The 14,384-nt window shown below is 39.0% G+C and overlaps 3 protein-coding genes across 3 annotated transcripts; 2 read left to right on the plus strand and 1 right to left on the minus strand.

Moving 5' to 3' along the window:
- Positions 1-4,304: 4,304 nt before the first annotated feature.
- On the plus strand, positions 4,305-7,317 carry LOC117341252 (trihelix transcription factor GT-1-like). Its single transcript, XM_033903106.1, has 3 exons — positions 4,305-4,530; positions 5,212-6,048; positions 6,397-7,317. Exons 1-2 carry the CDS (start codon positions 4,443-4,445, stop codon positions 6,042-6,044), a joined length of 921 nt encoding a protein of 306 aa, XP_033758997.1. The 5' UTR covers positions 4,305-4,442; the 3' UTR covers positions 6,045-6,048; positions 6,397-7,317.
- Positions 7,318-7,815: 498 nt separating this feature from the next.
- Positions 7,816-9,709, minus strand: LOC117341251 (putative nuclease HARBI1). The gene is made up of 2 exons (XM_033903105.1): positions 9,516-9,709; positions 7,816-9,070 (listed from the first exon to the last, which is right to left on the minus strand). Exons 1-2 carry the CDS (start codon positions 9,659-9,661, stop codon positions 8,044-8,046), a joined length of 1,173 nt encoding a protein of 390 aa, XP_033758996.1. The 5' UTR covers positions 9,662-9,709; the 3' UTR covers positions 7,816-8,043.
- A 1,016-nt stretch (positions 9,710-10,725) lies between these two features.
- Positions 10,726-11,748, plus strand: LOC117340502 (uncharacterized protein K02A2.6-like). The gene has a single exon (XM_033902261.1). The coding sequence runs from the start codon at positions 10,726-10,728 to the stop codon at positions 11,746-11,748; it is 1,023 nt and encodes a 340-aa protein (XP_033758152.1).
- Positions 11,749-14,384: the final 2,636 nt, after the last annotated feature.

Raw genomic sequence — 14,384 nt, forward strand, 5'->3', positions numbered from 1 at the left:
GGGATAGCTTAACCCCCACAGAGAACCTAATACCATGTATTACTATGCCTTTCAACACTCACAATATCAACTTAACACAAAGTCCAAAGATTTAAAAACAAAAACAAAACAAGAGATCCCAGAGGGATCTTGGCGCCCACCATTGAATGATCTTTATAGGTTCCATGTCAGATTGATCTTTTCTCTACTTTTCCCTTCCTCTAAGTCTTACTAATCTGTGTAAATTCAGAAACAGCCCTCTAGTGCTTTTCAAACAACGGTAACCTATACATAAAATTTAAGATTTAGCGATAATGGCTGTCTGTTATTTTCGGATTGGTCCCAAAATGCAACACAAGGGACCAAGGGGAACCTACATATGAAATTTCAGAAAGATCCCTTCAGTACTTTCTCAGAAATAGCGATAACAAACTTCAATTATCAAAATCCAAGATGGCTGCCTGTCGGCCATGTTGTTTTCTGATTGGTCTAAAAATGTAATATGCATAACTAGGCACCAAGGGGAGCCTACAAATGAAATTTGAGAAAGATCCCTTCTGTCCTTTCTAAGAAATAGCGATAACAAACTTCAATTGTCAAAATCCAAGATGGCTGCCTGTCGGCCATGTTGTTTTCCGATTGGTCTCAAAATGCAATATGCATACCTAGGCACCAAGGGGAACCCACATATGAAATTTGAGAAAGATCCCTTCAGTACTTTCTCAGAAATAGCGATAACAAACTTCAATTATCAAAATCCAAGATGGCTGCCTGTCGGCCATGTTGTTTTCCGATTGGTCTCAAAATGCAATATGCATAACTAGGCACCAAGGGGAATCTACATATGAAGTTTGAGAAAGATCCCTTCAGTACTTTCTCAGAAATAGCGATAACAAACTTCAATTATCAAAATCCAAGATGGCTGCCTGTCGGCCATGTTTTTTTCCGATTGGTCTCAAAATGCAATATGCATAACTAAGTACCAAGGGGAGCATACATATGAAATCTGAGAAAGATCCCTTCAGTACTTTCTCAGAAATAGTGATAACAAACTTCAATTATCAAAATCCAAGATGGCTGCCTGTCGGCCATGTTGTTTTCCGATCGGTCTCAAAATGCAATATGCATAACCAGGCACCAAGGGGAGCCTACAAATGAAATTTGAGAAAGATCCCTTCTGTCCTTTCTAAGAAATAGCGATAACAAACTTCAATTGTCAAAATCCAAGATGGCTGCCTGTCGGCCATGTTGTTATCCGATTGGTCTCAAAATGCAATATGCATAACTAGGGACCAAGGGGAACCCACATATGAAATTTGAGAAAGATCCCTTCAGTACTTTCGGAGGATTAGCGATAACAAGAATTGTTTACGGACGGACGGACGGACGGACGGAGGGACGGACGGACGGAGGGACGGACCACGGACCACGGACGCAGGGCGATTTGAATAGCCCACCATCTGATGATGGTGGGCTAAAAACACAGATTTAACAAGAAAAAATCCAATTTTTTTCTAAAGTTTTACTCCAGGAAGGGATTGCCTTACTCCATAGGGACTCTATTGCCTTATATCAGCACCCTAGTACAATTATAAAGTGATGTATTAAAACCTCTTAACACTTGCACCAAAAACTTAACGCCAAAGTCCAAAAATTTGAAAATTGTTTTTTTCCCAAAACATTTTTTTATTTTAACTCCGGCAGGGGATAGTTTAACCCAAGAGGGAGTCTTTTACCAACTATCAGCACCCTAGTACAATTATAAAGTGATGTATTAATACCTTTCAACACTTGCACCAAAAACTTAACGCAGAAATATTCTAAGTCCTAAAATTTGAAAATTCTGTTTTTTTCCCAAAAAAATATTTTAGTATAACTCTGGCAGGGGATAGTCTAACCCCAGAGGGACTCTATTGCCAATTATCAGCACCCTAGTACAATTATGAAGTGGTATATTAATACCTTTCAACACTTGCACAAAAAACTTCACGCAGAAATATTCTAAGTCCAAAAATTTGAAAATTCTGGTTTTTTCCCAAAAAAATCTTTTAGTTTAACTCTGGCAGGGGATAGTCTAACCCCAGAGGGACTCTATTGTCAATTATCAGCACCCTAGTACAATTATGAATTGGTGTATTAATACCTTTCAACACTTGCACAAAAAACTTCTAAGTCCAAAAATTTTCAAAAATCTGTTTTTTTTCCCAAAAAATCTTTTAGTTTAACTCCGGCAGGGGAAAGTTTGATCCACACAGGGACCATATTACCATAAATTTCTATGCCTTTCAACACTTGCACCAAAAATTTAACATTTGGAAAACCAACGCCGACGCCGGAGTGACGACATAAGCTCTCACTCTTCTTCGAAGAGACGAGCTAAAAATAAGGGTATTTACTATTATTTTTTTTATAGTTAATATCCTTATTTTTTATGTGGTATTCTATTTTAATTTACAGTCAGAACTTCAAACGCCTGTGATGAAGCAAAGGTGCTTACCTCAAACACATTATAACATGAAGGCCTAATTAAAATATTTGATTCGAGTGACTGATGCATTAAATTTCAATTATTTGAGTTTATTCGAGTATTGGTATTTATATTTTACAGACGATTGACGAACCAGGGGTCAGTGAGATTTGGTTTGGTTTATTTTGTTTAACGTCCTATTAACATCTAAGGTCATTTAAGGACGGCCTCCCGTGCGTGCGACATGCATGCGTGTGGTGAATGCGTATGTGTGTTTTGGGAGGCTGCGGTATGTTCGTGTTTAGTCTCCTTGTGATAGGCCGGAACTTTTGCCGATTTATAGTGCTACCTCATTGAAGCATACTGCCGAAGACACCCAGCAGCACACCCCACCCGGTCACATTATACTGACAACGGGCCAACCAGTCGTTCCACTCCAAATATGCTGAGCGCTAAGCAGGAGTAGCAACTACCATTTTTAAAGACTCTGGTATGTCTCGGCCAGGGGACAGAACCCAAAGCCTTCCTCACAGGGGCGAACGCTCAACTAAAGGCCAAAAGTGAGGCATTGTCAAGGGAGACATTAGGAAGAAGAAAGTTGTTAAGAAAGAAGAGAAAAGATAAGATCCCAAGTTTAGTCGCCTCTTACGATCATGTAATGGGGGCAGCAGGTACAATTCTTACGCCCTACCTGCAGGGCTGGTGAGAAAAGCAAAGAGTAGACCAATCTTTGGAGACGAGGTTAAAGGAGCTGGAGAGGAATGTGCGACGTGATAGCGAGCAAACAGTGACTCAATTAAAAGAAAAGGTACGTTCGCTCGCGTCACAAGCTACCCCAAGTGGACCTCTCATTTTGCTGTCTCTGGAGGAACTGACGATAACAGCCAGGAGATTGAAGCACGATGACTATGAAATGTTCGAGGAAATGGCGCGACAGGCGAACATGAATTCGTCAAAAATTGACATTGCAAATTTTTGTTTGAGTGTCCTTGGGGGGGAAAGGTCTCGAATCTGGTAACAAAAGCTGAAGTAAAATCAATGAAAACGAAGCCAGAGGTCAGACACGCCAAGTACCCCTAAGGTACCTCCGAAAGTTGAGGTGTCCCCCCAGTCACCTTTGACCAGTAAATACTAAAGGGGACTTAATGATTGGTTTGGTTTGGTTTATTTTGTTTTACGTCCTATTAACATCTAAGGTCATTTAAGGACGGCCTCCCATGCGTGCGACATGTATGCGTGTGGTGAGTGCGTATGTGTGTTTTTGGAGGCTGCGGTATGTTCGTGTTAAGTCTCCTTGTGATAGGCCGGAACTTTTGTCGATTTATAGTGCCACCTCACTGGAGCATACTGCCGAAGACACCCAGCAGTACACCCCACCCGGTCACATTATACTGACAACGGGTGAACCAGTCGTCCCACTCCTTATATGCTGAGCGCTAAGCAGGAGTAGCAACTACCATTTTTATAGACTCTGGTATGTCTCGGCCAGGGGACAGAATCCAAAGCCTTCCTCACAGCGGCGAACGCTCAACTAAAGGCCAAAAGTGAGGCATTGTCAAGGGAGACATTAGGAAGAAGACAGTTTGTAAGAAAGAAAAGAAAAGATAAGATCCCAAATTCAGTCGCCTCTTACGATCATGCAATGGGGGCATCAGGTACAATTCTTACGCCCTAGCTGCAGGGCAGGGTGCTAAAGCATGTTTTTGTCAAAGACTACTTGGTCGTTTTACCCATTACTCAACATGAAAGCGAGACGTGAACAATAGAGTCACTGAGGATGAGTTAACATCCAAAGTGACGTCAGAGGTGAGCGGCTGCTATCAGCCTCACTCTCGATTTCGGAGTACAGGTAAGAGATGGGGGCTGCGCTCGATTCGCTGTCCAGAACGTTCCGCACAGTCAGAACAGCAATAAAGTACACTGGAACAGTGTCCGGAACTTGTCCAGGCTGTGCCCGCGAAATAGGTGGTGCAGCTGGAACAGTGACGTCACAAACATGGCTTCCTCGAACTTTTACAGGTGTAATTGCGGTGTTTTCTTCTGCACATTAGCAGCAGCAATGCAACACAGATGTACTAAAGCTGGTAGGTGAATCATATCCTCCAAATATGGGACTTCCAAAGTAAAAGCATGACTTAAATAACTCTGAATATTGGCTATTAAATGGAACTTGGAAGATTCATTTGCATGAGTTAATGTACATTACTTCATGTGCTGTAAAATTAGTTAAATTACTCTATTAAAAAAATTGCAGTATCATTAGTCCACAGAAGCATGGATCGTTTTATTTTAATCACAAAAAATCGGTTGTAGGGAAGTATAACTGACTTCAGAGGAATGTTTGAAAGATGCCTAGGCTAGCCTAGGTAGGCATCTTTTAACCCCCAATTCGTCTGCAAAGTCAGTTATGCATGGAAGTATCGATTTTTTGTGATTAGCCCCCGTTCGGGACTTTACTTCACAATAAAGGGATTTACTTTAAATTTTAACATCATATGATATATATATATATTATATATTCACATGCATCAATAAATACAAAGTGAAACTGATAAGTTGTTGTGATGGACAGGTGTAGATATTAAAATTGTAAATCAAACAATTTTATTGTGAAGTAAGGTTCTGACCCCAAGTACCTGAGCACCACTGGAATGTTATAGAGCCATTGAAACCACCTTCATACGTTCCCCCCAGAAACAGATGTAGATCTATATTTACATGACAATGACATTAATATTATTTTACACCTACCTGTTTATTAACAGTTGCTGGTGATACTGCTACATGCTCGAGTGCCAGCACCACAAGTTCGAGAAACATTGAAGATGTTGGAGACAGTGAGGACAGGACAATGTTTGAATGTGATGTCTGTAAAGGATGGTTTTTGGACATGAAGACTTTTGACCGCCATGACTGTATCATGAATACCGGTAATGCTTCTAACGAAAGTCCGCTTGCAGCAGCATCATCATCATCATCATCAGAGAAAGGTAATCCTATAAGCACATGTACATGGAACAGAAAAGCAACCCTGATGCTTATTGATTTATACAAGAAACTGGAAGAAAGTGTTTCATCTGGTAAGATGAAAAAGAAAGTACTTTGGGAAAAAATAGCAAAAGAACTGCAATCAGAGGGTTACAGTTTCTGTTGTGATCAAGTTTCTGGAAGGTGGAAGTCTCTGATGAGAGCTTACAAAAACGTTAAAGACCACAATAAGAAAAGTGGCAACAACCCAAAAACCTATGAATATGAGGAAGAACTGGATGAAATTTTTGGGCAGAATCCCTGTATAGTACCAAAATTTACACTATCTACCAACTCATCAAAAAGACCCTTAGGTGATGATAGTGATGATAATAATGATGATGATGATGAAAGTGTTTCAAGTAATGAAGCCAGGAAAGCTAACCCTCCAAAACAGCAAAGAAAGTCAAGCGCGAATGAAATTGTTGAAGTTTTCAAGAGCTATATTGCTGATCAGGAAAAGAAACAGAAGGAAGAAAGGGGTATGAGGGAAAGAATGCACAAAGAAAGAATGAGTGTAATGACCAGTCTAATACAAGTACTAAAAGGAAAAAATGAAGATGATAAATAAGAAAGTAAGGATAGAATCTATGCTTATTACATTACATGTATATACATAGGAACAATCCATCCACCTTCTTCAGTTCATAGTATTTCAAAATAACTAACTTGTAATGGCTAGGCATGCACAATTACAATATAAAATTTTATCAAAAAATTTGTATTGAATTAATTCTGATATTGTTGTTAAATATGTATATTTTATTTCTTTGTTACGGAACTGTTAGTTGTAAACTCTTTTAGATCAGATTTGAATCAGATTCAGTCTTCACAATTTGAATGATAAAGATAAGCTTGTATTGCTTGACTGCTGTTTTTAGTATCAGTTAACACTTAATCACTATATTTTTTTCTCTCATCAGAATGTGTTGTATGCATGGAAGATGGAAAGCATCCAAATTGTGTTTTTGTGGACTGCGGTCACTTGGTTGTGTGTATGGACTGTGGATCAAGATGCAACACATGCCCAGTTTGTCGGGAGGAAATAAAGCAGAGAATCAAAGTGTTTCCATGAGTTTGTAAAACAACAGCAAATATGAAACAAAACTTTTGATTATTCACCTGAAAATGTTGGAAAGATTTGGTGTGGTAAAATGGTTGTTACGTTTTATTCATAATTCTCTTGTTTACTCAGACAGGAAGTGCAGTTTTTAATGTGGTACAAGTTATTGTTTTTATTAATAATTAAACTCATTTGTCTACAATTTTCTTATTTAAGTTGATATATGTGGCCAGATGCTGCTTAAGGAAGGAGCAACTGCAATATTATTTCTTTCATAAAGCATGACTTTACTTATGGATGTCTTTTATGCTGCAGGTAATCAGGGCCTGTTGTGAAATGTAATTATTTTTATTTGCCAATAAATGTACCCATTATGTGTCAGATGATTCAGGCCCATTTTGACTCTTTTTCATTGTATTCAATCAAACATTCCATTTTTTTTTCATTATATATTTATTTTGCTATTGTGCCAAATTTATATGAATAATACTATATTTTAATATTGTGAATGTCACCAACTGTAATGCATCTCTATTATGCTTACTCGGGTGTTATATCTACATGTAATATTCATTACATTGTTTTTAAAGGAAACAGATAGTTTCTTATCTCATTCTCAGTAAAAACATTTTGTTTTTTCAAATTGTACAAGACAGAGGATTTAGTTTGCAAATATATAAACATTTATATATGCAATATGTTCTGATAAAATGTACTTTAATATGTACATTAGTATTTCATGTCTTGGAATTAAAGATTTGAAACTCTTTAGTATTTTTTTTATCATTTACTGTTCACATTTGGACCAGGTTTCACAAACATTTGTAATCCTTTTGTCTTATAAAAAATGTAACTTAAATCAAGATTTTAAGTTAACAGGTCAAGAAAGGAATACCTGTCATGTCTATGTTTGGTTTAATGAGCTTATTTACATCCTATCAACAGTTTGTGAAGCTTTGGTTGTAAACATACCAAGAATACCAAGTTCCTTCAAATGAATGACCTTGACCCATTTTCAAGTTCACAGGGGACAGATGAGGTAAATCTTCAAATACACGTATCTTCTTCTCTATAGCTAAATGACCTATAATGATGATACATGTATTTGGCCTGTTGCCTGCCAGGATGAAGTGTTCCAGGTTCATTAAAGTGAATGACAGCTTTTCAAGGTGACTTTGGTTAAAATTTCAAAATTTTGTAGTCTTTGTCTGCTGACCATTGGGACTTGCACTCCAAGAGGTTTTACATGTTGACATATAAATTAAAGGATGAAAAAAAATTACACCCAGACATAGTATTTATTTATCAACTGTCATTAAAAACAAGTCAACAATCTGATCTGTACATAAGGCACACTTAATAATGTTTCTATATTGTTAATAATGTTTCTATATTGTTATTTTTTTTTAATTGCAAGTCACATGAAACAGTTTTCAGCTGGAGGTGAAAAGTTGAAAACTCAAATTCTTTATTTTACTTCTTCCAGTTACCACAGATATGAGACATTTCAATTTCCGGACATTCTTCTTGCTATAATGTCTCGTTTGATAACCCCTTCATTGTCATTTTCATGCATATGCATGGCTTGTTGTCGGGGACAGTCTAGTGCTGGATCTATTTCCAAGTAATCATCATATTCATCGTTGTGGATTAAACAAATGTTATGCAAAACACATGATACCATTATTACTTCCACCGCAGTTTTAATACTTTGAGTATCCAGATAATTTAGTCGCCTAAATCTGCCTTTCAGTAAGCCGAATGCTCTTTCTATTACAACTCTGTTTGCAGACAACATGTAATTGAAATTCTTTTGTTGATATGTGAGATGTCCATTATCTCTAAATGGTGTCAAGAGCCATCTACGAAGGGGATAAGCGCCATCAGCAATTGTATGATTGCCGTTACACAATAATAAACCATTCTCCCACAGGTCAGAATTGCGCAACACCCTTGCATCGTGGCAGCTACCAGGGTATCCTGCAAAACAATCTGTGAAGATCATTTCTGAATTACACACAGCCTGAAGGTGAAGAGAATGGAACTTTTTCCTATTGACATAAGACTGGGCATTCTCTTTTGGTGCACGTATTGGAATATGAGTTCCATCCAGGGAGCCTACAATCCCTGGAAATCCATTACGTTGTTCAAATTTGTCCACAGTTTCCTGCAGAGATTGATTTTTAGGCCAAGAAATAAATTTGTGTTTTAAATTTTTCAATATTGCATCAATGATCCGTCTTCTACATAAAACCACTGATGACTCGGATATCCCAAATCTGTCAGCTATCTTAATTATGCTATCTGAACCACCAAGGTACCACAATGTCACATATAACTGTTTTTCAACTGCAATAGGCTCTCGTCCACCAGTTCCACCAACTACTAGCTCCGGGCAATCTTTAAGATAGCTACTCATTTTCTGAAAGGTTTCTCGAGACAAACGAAACATTCGTCGAAACTCTGTCTCATTGTACTCTGGTATTACAGTATCAGCATAATTCAAAATCCTTGACCTTGGCTCTCTCACAACACTGAAATTGAAATAAAAGAAAAAAATCCACTTAACTTTACAATATAAAACACAACACCCTGGATCTGAATCAAAATTTTTATGAAGTGTGTAGTGATATGTATATGGAGACTGATGAATATCAATCAAGAATCTATTGATTATTATTTATGTATGGTAGCCCTGCGTTTTGGGAAAAATAAATAAATTTTATTACAATATTATGTAAATGTCACATGTGAAAATTGTAAATTATTTCTTTTTGTTGTCCGAACACTGCGTGTCATATAACTGTCTGTCAGAAAAATCATGTTGCTGGTGGTTCTAGTGTGATAGAAATGTTGTGTGTCGACAACAGGAAGATGCAACGTACTATCTTAGATAGGACGAAAAACAAACAAAATCTAGTTTGATTCACTTACGACACAATGAATGAGTGATTATTTGTGTTTAGCAATGAAACTTACCAACAAGCACAATATGCAGCTATTGCCACACCTACTAAGTCATCTCCTTTGAAATTATCATCGTCTTCACCCATTTCTAAAGCTGACAACACAGAAGTAACGGTATTGGTCGCCATATTGGAAATACACTTCCTGTTCCAGCGCATTCGATTCGCACCAGTTCCAGAACACTGTTCCGGACAGTGAATCGAGCACGCCCGGGACGAGTTCATTGGAACAAGAAACAATGATCCAGTATGTTATATACTGGTACTCTTATTAGATACCTATTCCGGAACATAAGTGTAGTCCGTTCCGTGTATTAGACACGCCCTGAAACTACCTGTTTTGTGTACCTCTCTAATAAAAGAGTTCGCCATGTTGACGCCATATTGAAACACGTGTTGTGTTGTTGCTGCCCACTATTACTAAAATACATAACATTCTGGCGACGAGGAGGAGCAACACATCATGGCATTTGCTATAGGTAAAGTTGGGGAGTTCGAAGAGACCGTCGAAAACTGGGAAACTTACACAGAACGCATAGAGCAGTATTTTCTAGCGAACGATGTCCAAGATACAAACAAGGTCCACGCATTGCTAGCAATCATAGGCCCCAAAACTTACACACTGCTAAAGAACTTATGCGCACCAGATAAACCAGCTTTATTTTCTTACGTGAATTTAATTGAAAAGCTTACTACTCATCTTTGTCCAAAACCGTCGGAAATAGCTGAAAGATTCCGGTTTTACAAACGTCAGCAGCACGCCGGGGAAGGTGTAGCGCCCTATATCGCTGAGCTAAGACGCCTCGCCATACATTGCAATTTCGGTAATTCCCTTACAAATACACTACGAGACATCTTTGTCTGTGGTTTACGACAGGAAAACATACAGAAACGCCTGCTCGCTGAAAGAACACTTACATTAGACAATGCTATCAAAACTGCTGTTGCTATGGAAACCGCAAGCAAGGACGCGTGTGAAGTACAACAAAATAGAGGTAAAGGTGAAAGTGTAACGGTCAATAAACTGTATAATAAACGTTACACAAAGCAAAACAAGCCCAAGAAACCTCAGAAAACTCATTTTACTCCAGGAAATAGTTGTTATCGGTGTGGGAGTGCTTCTCACAAGGCAGACCGCTGTCATCATTCAAAAACCATATATATGTAACTATTGTTCCAAGGAAGGTCATTTGGAGAAAGTTTGTTTGAAGAAAAAGCGTGAAATGTCAACTTCAAAAAAATCCTCTGTCAAATATGTTGAGGATGAATGTACCGATTATGAACCTCCAATGTTTCATACCAGAACTATCAACTACAATCACCGCGTTGATCCTATAACGGTAACCGTTTCAATCAATGGGAACAAAATTCCTATGGAACTAGACACTGGATCTTCTGTATCTTTAATACCAGAGAGCATGTACAAAGAACAATTCACTGATGTGCCACTCAAGAAAACTCCAGTACGTTTGAAAACTTACTCAGGTGAATGTATCACACCGCTGGGATCATTGAATGTGTCCGTCAGTGTTCACAACCAAAAAGGAAACGTTGATTTACTCGTCTTACCCCAGAAAGGACCAGCATTATTCGGTCGGGACTGGCTACAGAAGTTCAAGCTTGATTGGCATGAAATCAAAGTACTTGATGTACTGAAATCAACTACAAGTAAAGATCAGAAGCTAAAAGCAATATTGGATAAACATCAGCAAGTATGCTCAGAAGGTCTAGGGAAACTACAGAATATTAAAGCTACTATCTACATGGAGGACAGTGCACAACCCAAGTTCCATAAAGCTAGGACAGTGCCTTATGCTTTAAGAGGTAAGGTGGAAACTGAACTTGAGAGACTTGAGAATGGAGGAATCATCAGTCCGGTACAACACAGCAACTGGGCCTCTCCTATTGTTCCAGTACTGAAGAGGTCGGGACAAGTACGTATTTGTGGAGACTACAAGGTAACCATCAACCCTGAAATGAAGGTGGAAAAATATCCGCTACCACGTATAGAAGATGTATTCGCATCGCTGTCTGGAGGTGAGAGGTTTACTAAAATCGACCTGACACAGGCCTATCTCCAGATGGAGGTAGATGAGACTTCCAAAGAACTGTTAACGAATCAATACCCACAAAGGTTTGTTCGAATACAACAGACTTCCTTTTGGAGTAGCCTCAGCCCCTGCTATATGGCAAAGAGCTATGGATCAAATACTACAGAATATACCATTCACATCATGCATACTTGATGACATGATCATCAGTGGGAGGACAGACAAGGAACACCTGGATAACTTGAACACTGTACTCGACAGACTTGAGTCGTACAACTTGAAAGCTAACCTTGATAAATGCGAGTTCTTTAAGGACAAAATTACATACTGTGGACACATCATTAATGCAGAAGGTCTACAGAAATCTCCAGAAAAGGTCAGTGCTGTACTGAATGCACCTAAACCAGAAGATGTGCAACAACTTCGTTCATTCTTAGGCCTCGTGAACTACTATCGCCGGTTCCTTCCTAACCTATCAGCTGTCGTCGCACCTATGAATGAACTGTTACAAAATGAGAGTGTCTGGAGATGGACTACGGAGTGTGACAAGGCTTTTGCTACTGTGAAAGATCTCATAACATCAGAACAAGTGTTATGTCACTACAACCCGGAGCTACCTGTGAAGCTTGCCTGCGACGCTTCGCCTTACGGATTAGGAGCCGTGCTATCACACATCATGCCTGATGATTCCGAACGACCTATCGCGTTCGCATCACGGTCCTTGACGAAAGCGGAAAAAGCCTATTCACAGATAGATAAGGAAGCTCTTGGTTTATACTGGGGAATTAAGAAATTCCATACTTACCTGCATGGCCGTCGTTTCACATTGGTGACAGACCATAAGCCATTAGTCAGTATACTCCATCCTCAGAAGTCAATACCTTCTATGACTGCAGCAAGACTACAAAGATATACGTTATTCCTCGCTGGTCATACATACGACATCGAATACCGCAGTACCCATAACCACTGCAACGCTGATGGACTCAGCAGATTACCACTATCCAGCTCTGCTACAGAAAATTACATCGATGAAGCATCTGTGTTTTATACATCTTAACTGGAGAAATTACCTGTTTCAAGTGTCCAAGTACGGAGAGAAACACAACGTGACCCTATACTATCGGAAGTTCTCGACTGTGTTTTTCGGGGAACAAGCAAACTTCCGAAAGATGATGTATTCAAACCATACCGTAACCGTGAGACAGAGCTCACTTGTCACCAAAACTGCGTAATGTGGGGAAATCGTGTAGTCGTGCCAGAAACCCTTCGTGCTACCGTTCTAGAGGAACTACATGATGGACACCTAGGCATTATAAGAATGAAGAACCTAGCACGTTCATATGTGTGGTGGCCGAACATTGACAGTGATATAGAGCAGATGTGCAAGTCATGTGTTGGTTGTCAGACTACTAGCAACATGCCGAAGGCAGCCCCTGTACACCCTTGGGACTGGCCAACAACCCCTTGGGATCGCTTGCATGTCGACTTCGCTGGCCCTTTCATGGACTCCATGTTTCTAATCGTTGTGGATTCTCATTTGAAGTGGCCCGAAGTATATCCAATGAAATCTACAACTACCAGCCTAACCATCGAGAAACTAGTAAACTACGTATTCTCTTCAGCCAGTATGGTATCCCACGACAATTGGTCTCTGACAATGGACCACAATTCACGTCCAAGGAATTTGAAATGTTCATGAAACAGAACGGAATCCGGCATATTACCTCCGCGCCCTATCATCTGCGTACTAACGGACTGGCAGAAAGATTTGTACAAACTTTCAAAATGTCAATGAAACATGCAAAGGGAGATAACCGGAACCGCTCGTTACAGGAACAGTTGAGTGTTTTTCTGTTGAAATACAGAACCACACCACATGCACTTACCAATGAAACACCTTCAAAATTGCTTTACGTATTTTGTGGCGACGTCATACTGATCAACTACGCCCTACTGCAGTGGATCCTACCACGACAGTATCACCAGAAACGCTGCAACTACCAGAACCTGCTATTCCTGCAATTTCCATTCCTTCTACAATTGCAGACAGGGAGACTATGTTATCTAGGCAAGTGACCTCTTCTACAAGGCCGAAAGGGACTCCTGCTACAAAATCACCATCTGTACCGGATGTCGCATCATCTCGACGTTATCCGCGTAGGGAGAACATACATCCTCCTATTAAACTGGACTTGTAATGCACTATAGCTAGTGACACAACATAGATTGTTGATAACTTGTTTAAGTGACCAAAGTTCAGTGAAAAACATTTTAGTTTATTTAGGTTTACTGTTGCCACACTGTGAAAAAGGGCATAATAATCCCTGTGTGGTGACGAGAACCGAAGGTTCTCTAGTGTTAATTAGTTATAATTTGTTTATTAGTTAAATACTAGTCATACAGTTATTACCATTCTTAAGTGGTCAATGTATCTATATGTAGTCAAATGAATACAAACATTCTTGGTTAATGTTAAAGTGCCATTTATTGTTAAGAGAGAATTCTAATATGTACTATTACATATAAAACATATGGAAACAGTTATAGAGACATTTCTATCAAAGACATTAATAACTGACATTTGAAGTTATTATTAACTCTGTATATTTTCTTAAATGGTAGGGAGGAGATGTTATATACTGGTACTCTTATTAGATACCTATTCCGGAACATAAGTGTAGTCCGTTCCGTGTATAGGACACGCCCTGAAACTACCTGTTTTGTGTACCTCTCTAATAAAAGAGTTCGCCATGTTGACGCCATATTGAAACACGTGTTGTGTTGTTGCTGCCCACTATTACTAAAATACATAACACAGTGGTTAGAAG

This window comes from Pecten maximus, chromosome 13, assembly GCF_902652985.1.
Source record: "Pecten maximus chromosome 13, xPecMax1.1, whole genome shotgun sequence".
Lineage (NCBI taxonomy): Eukaryota > Metazoa > Mollusca > Bivalvia > Pectinida > Pectinidae > Pecten > Pecten maximus.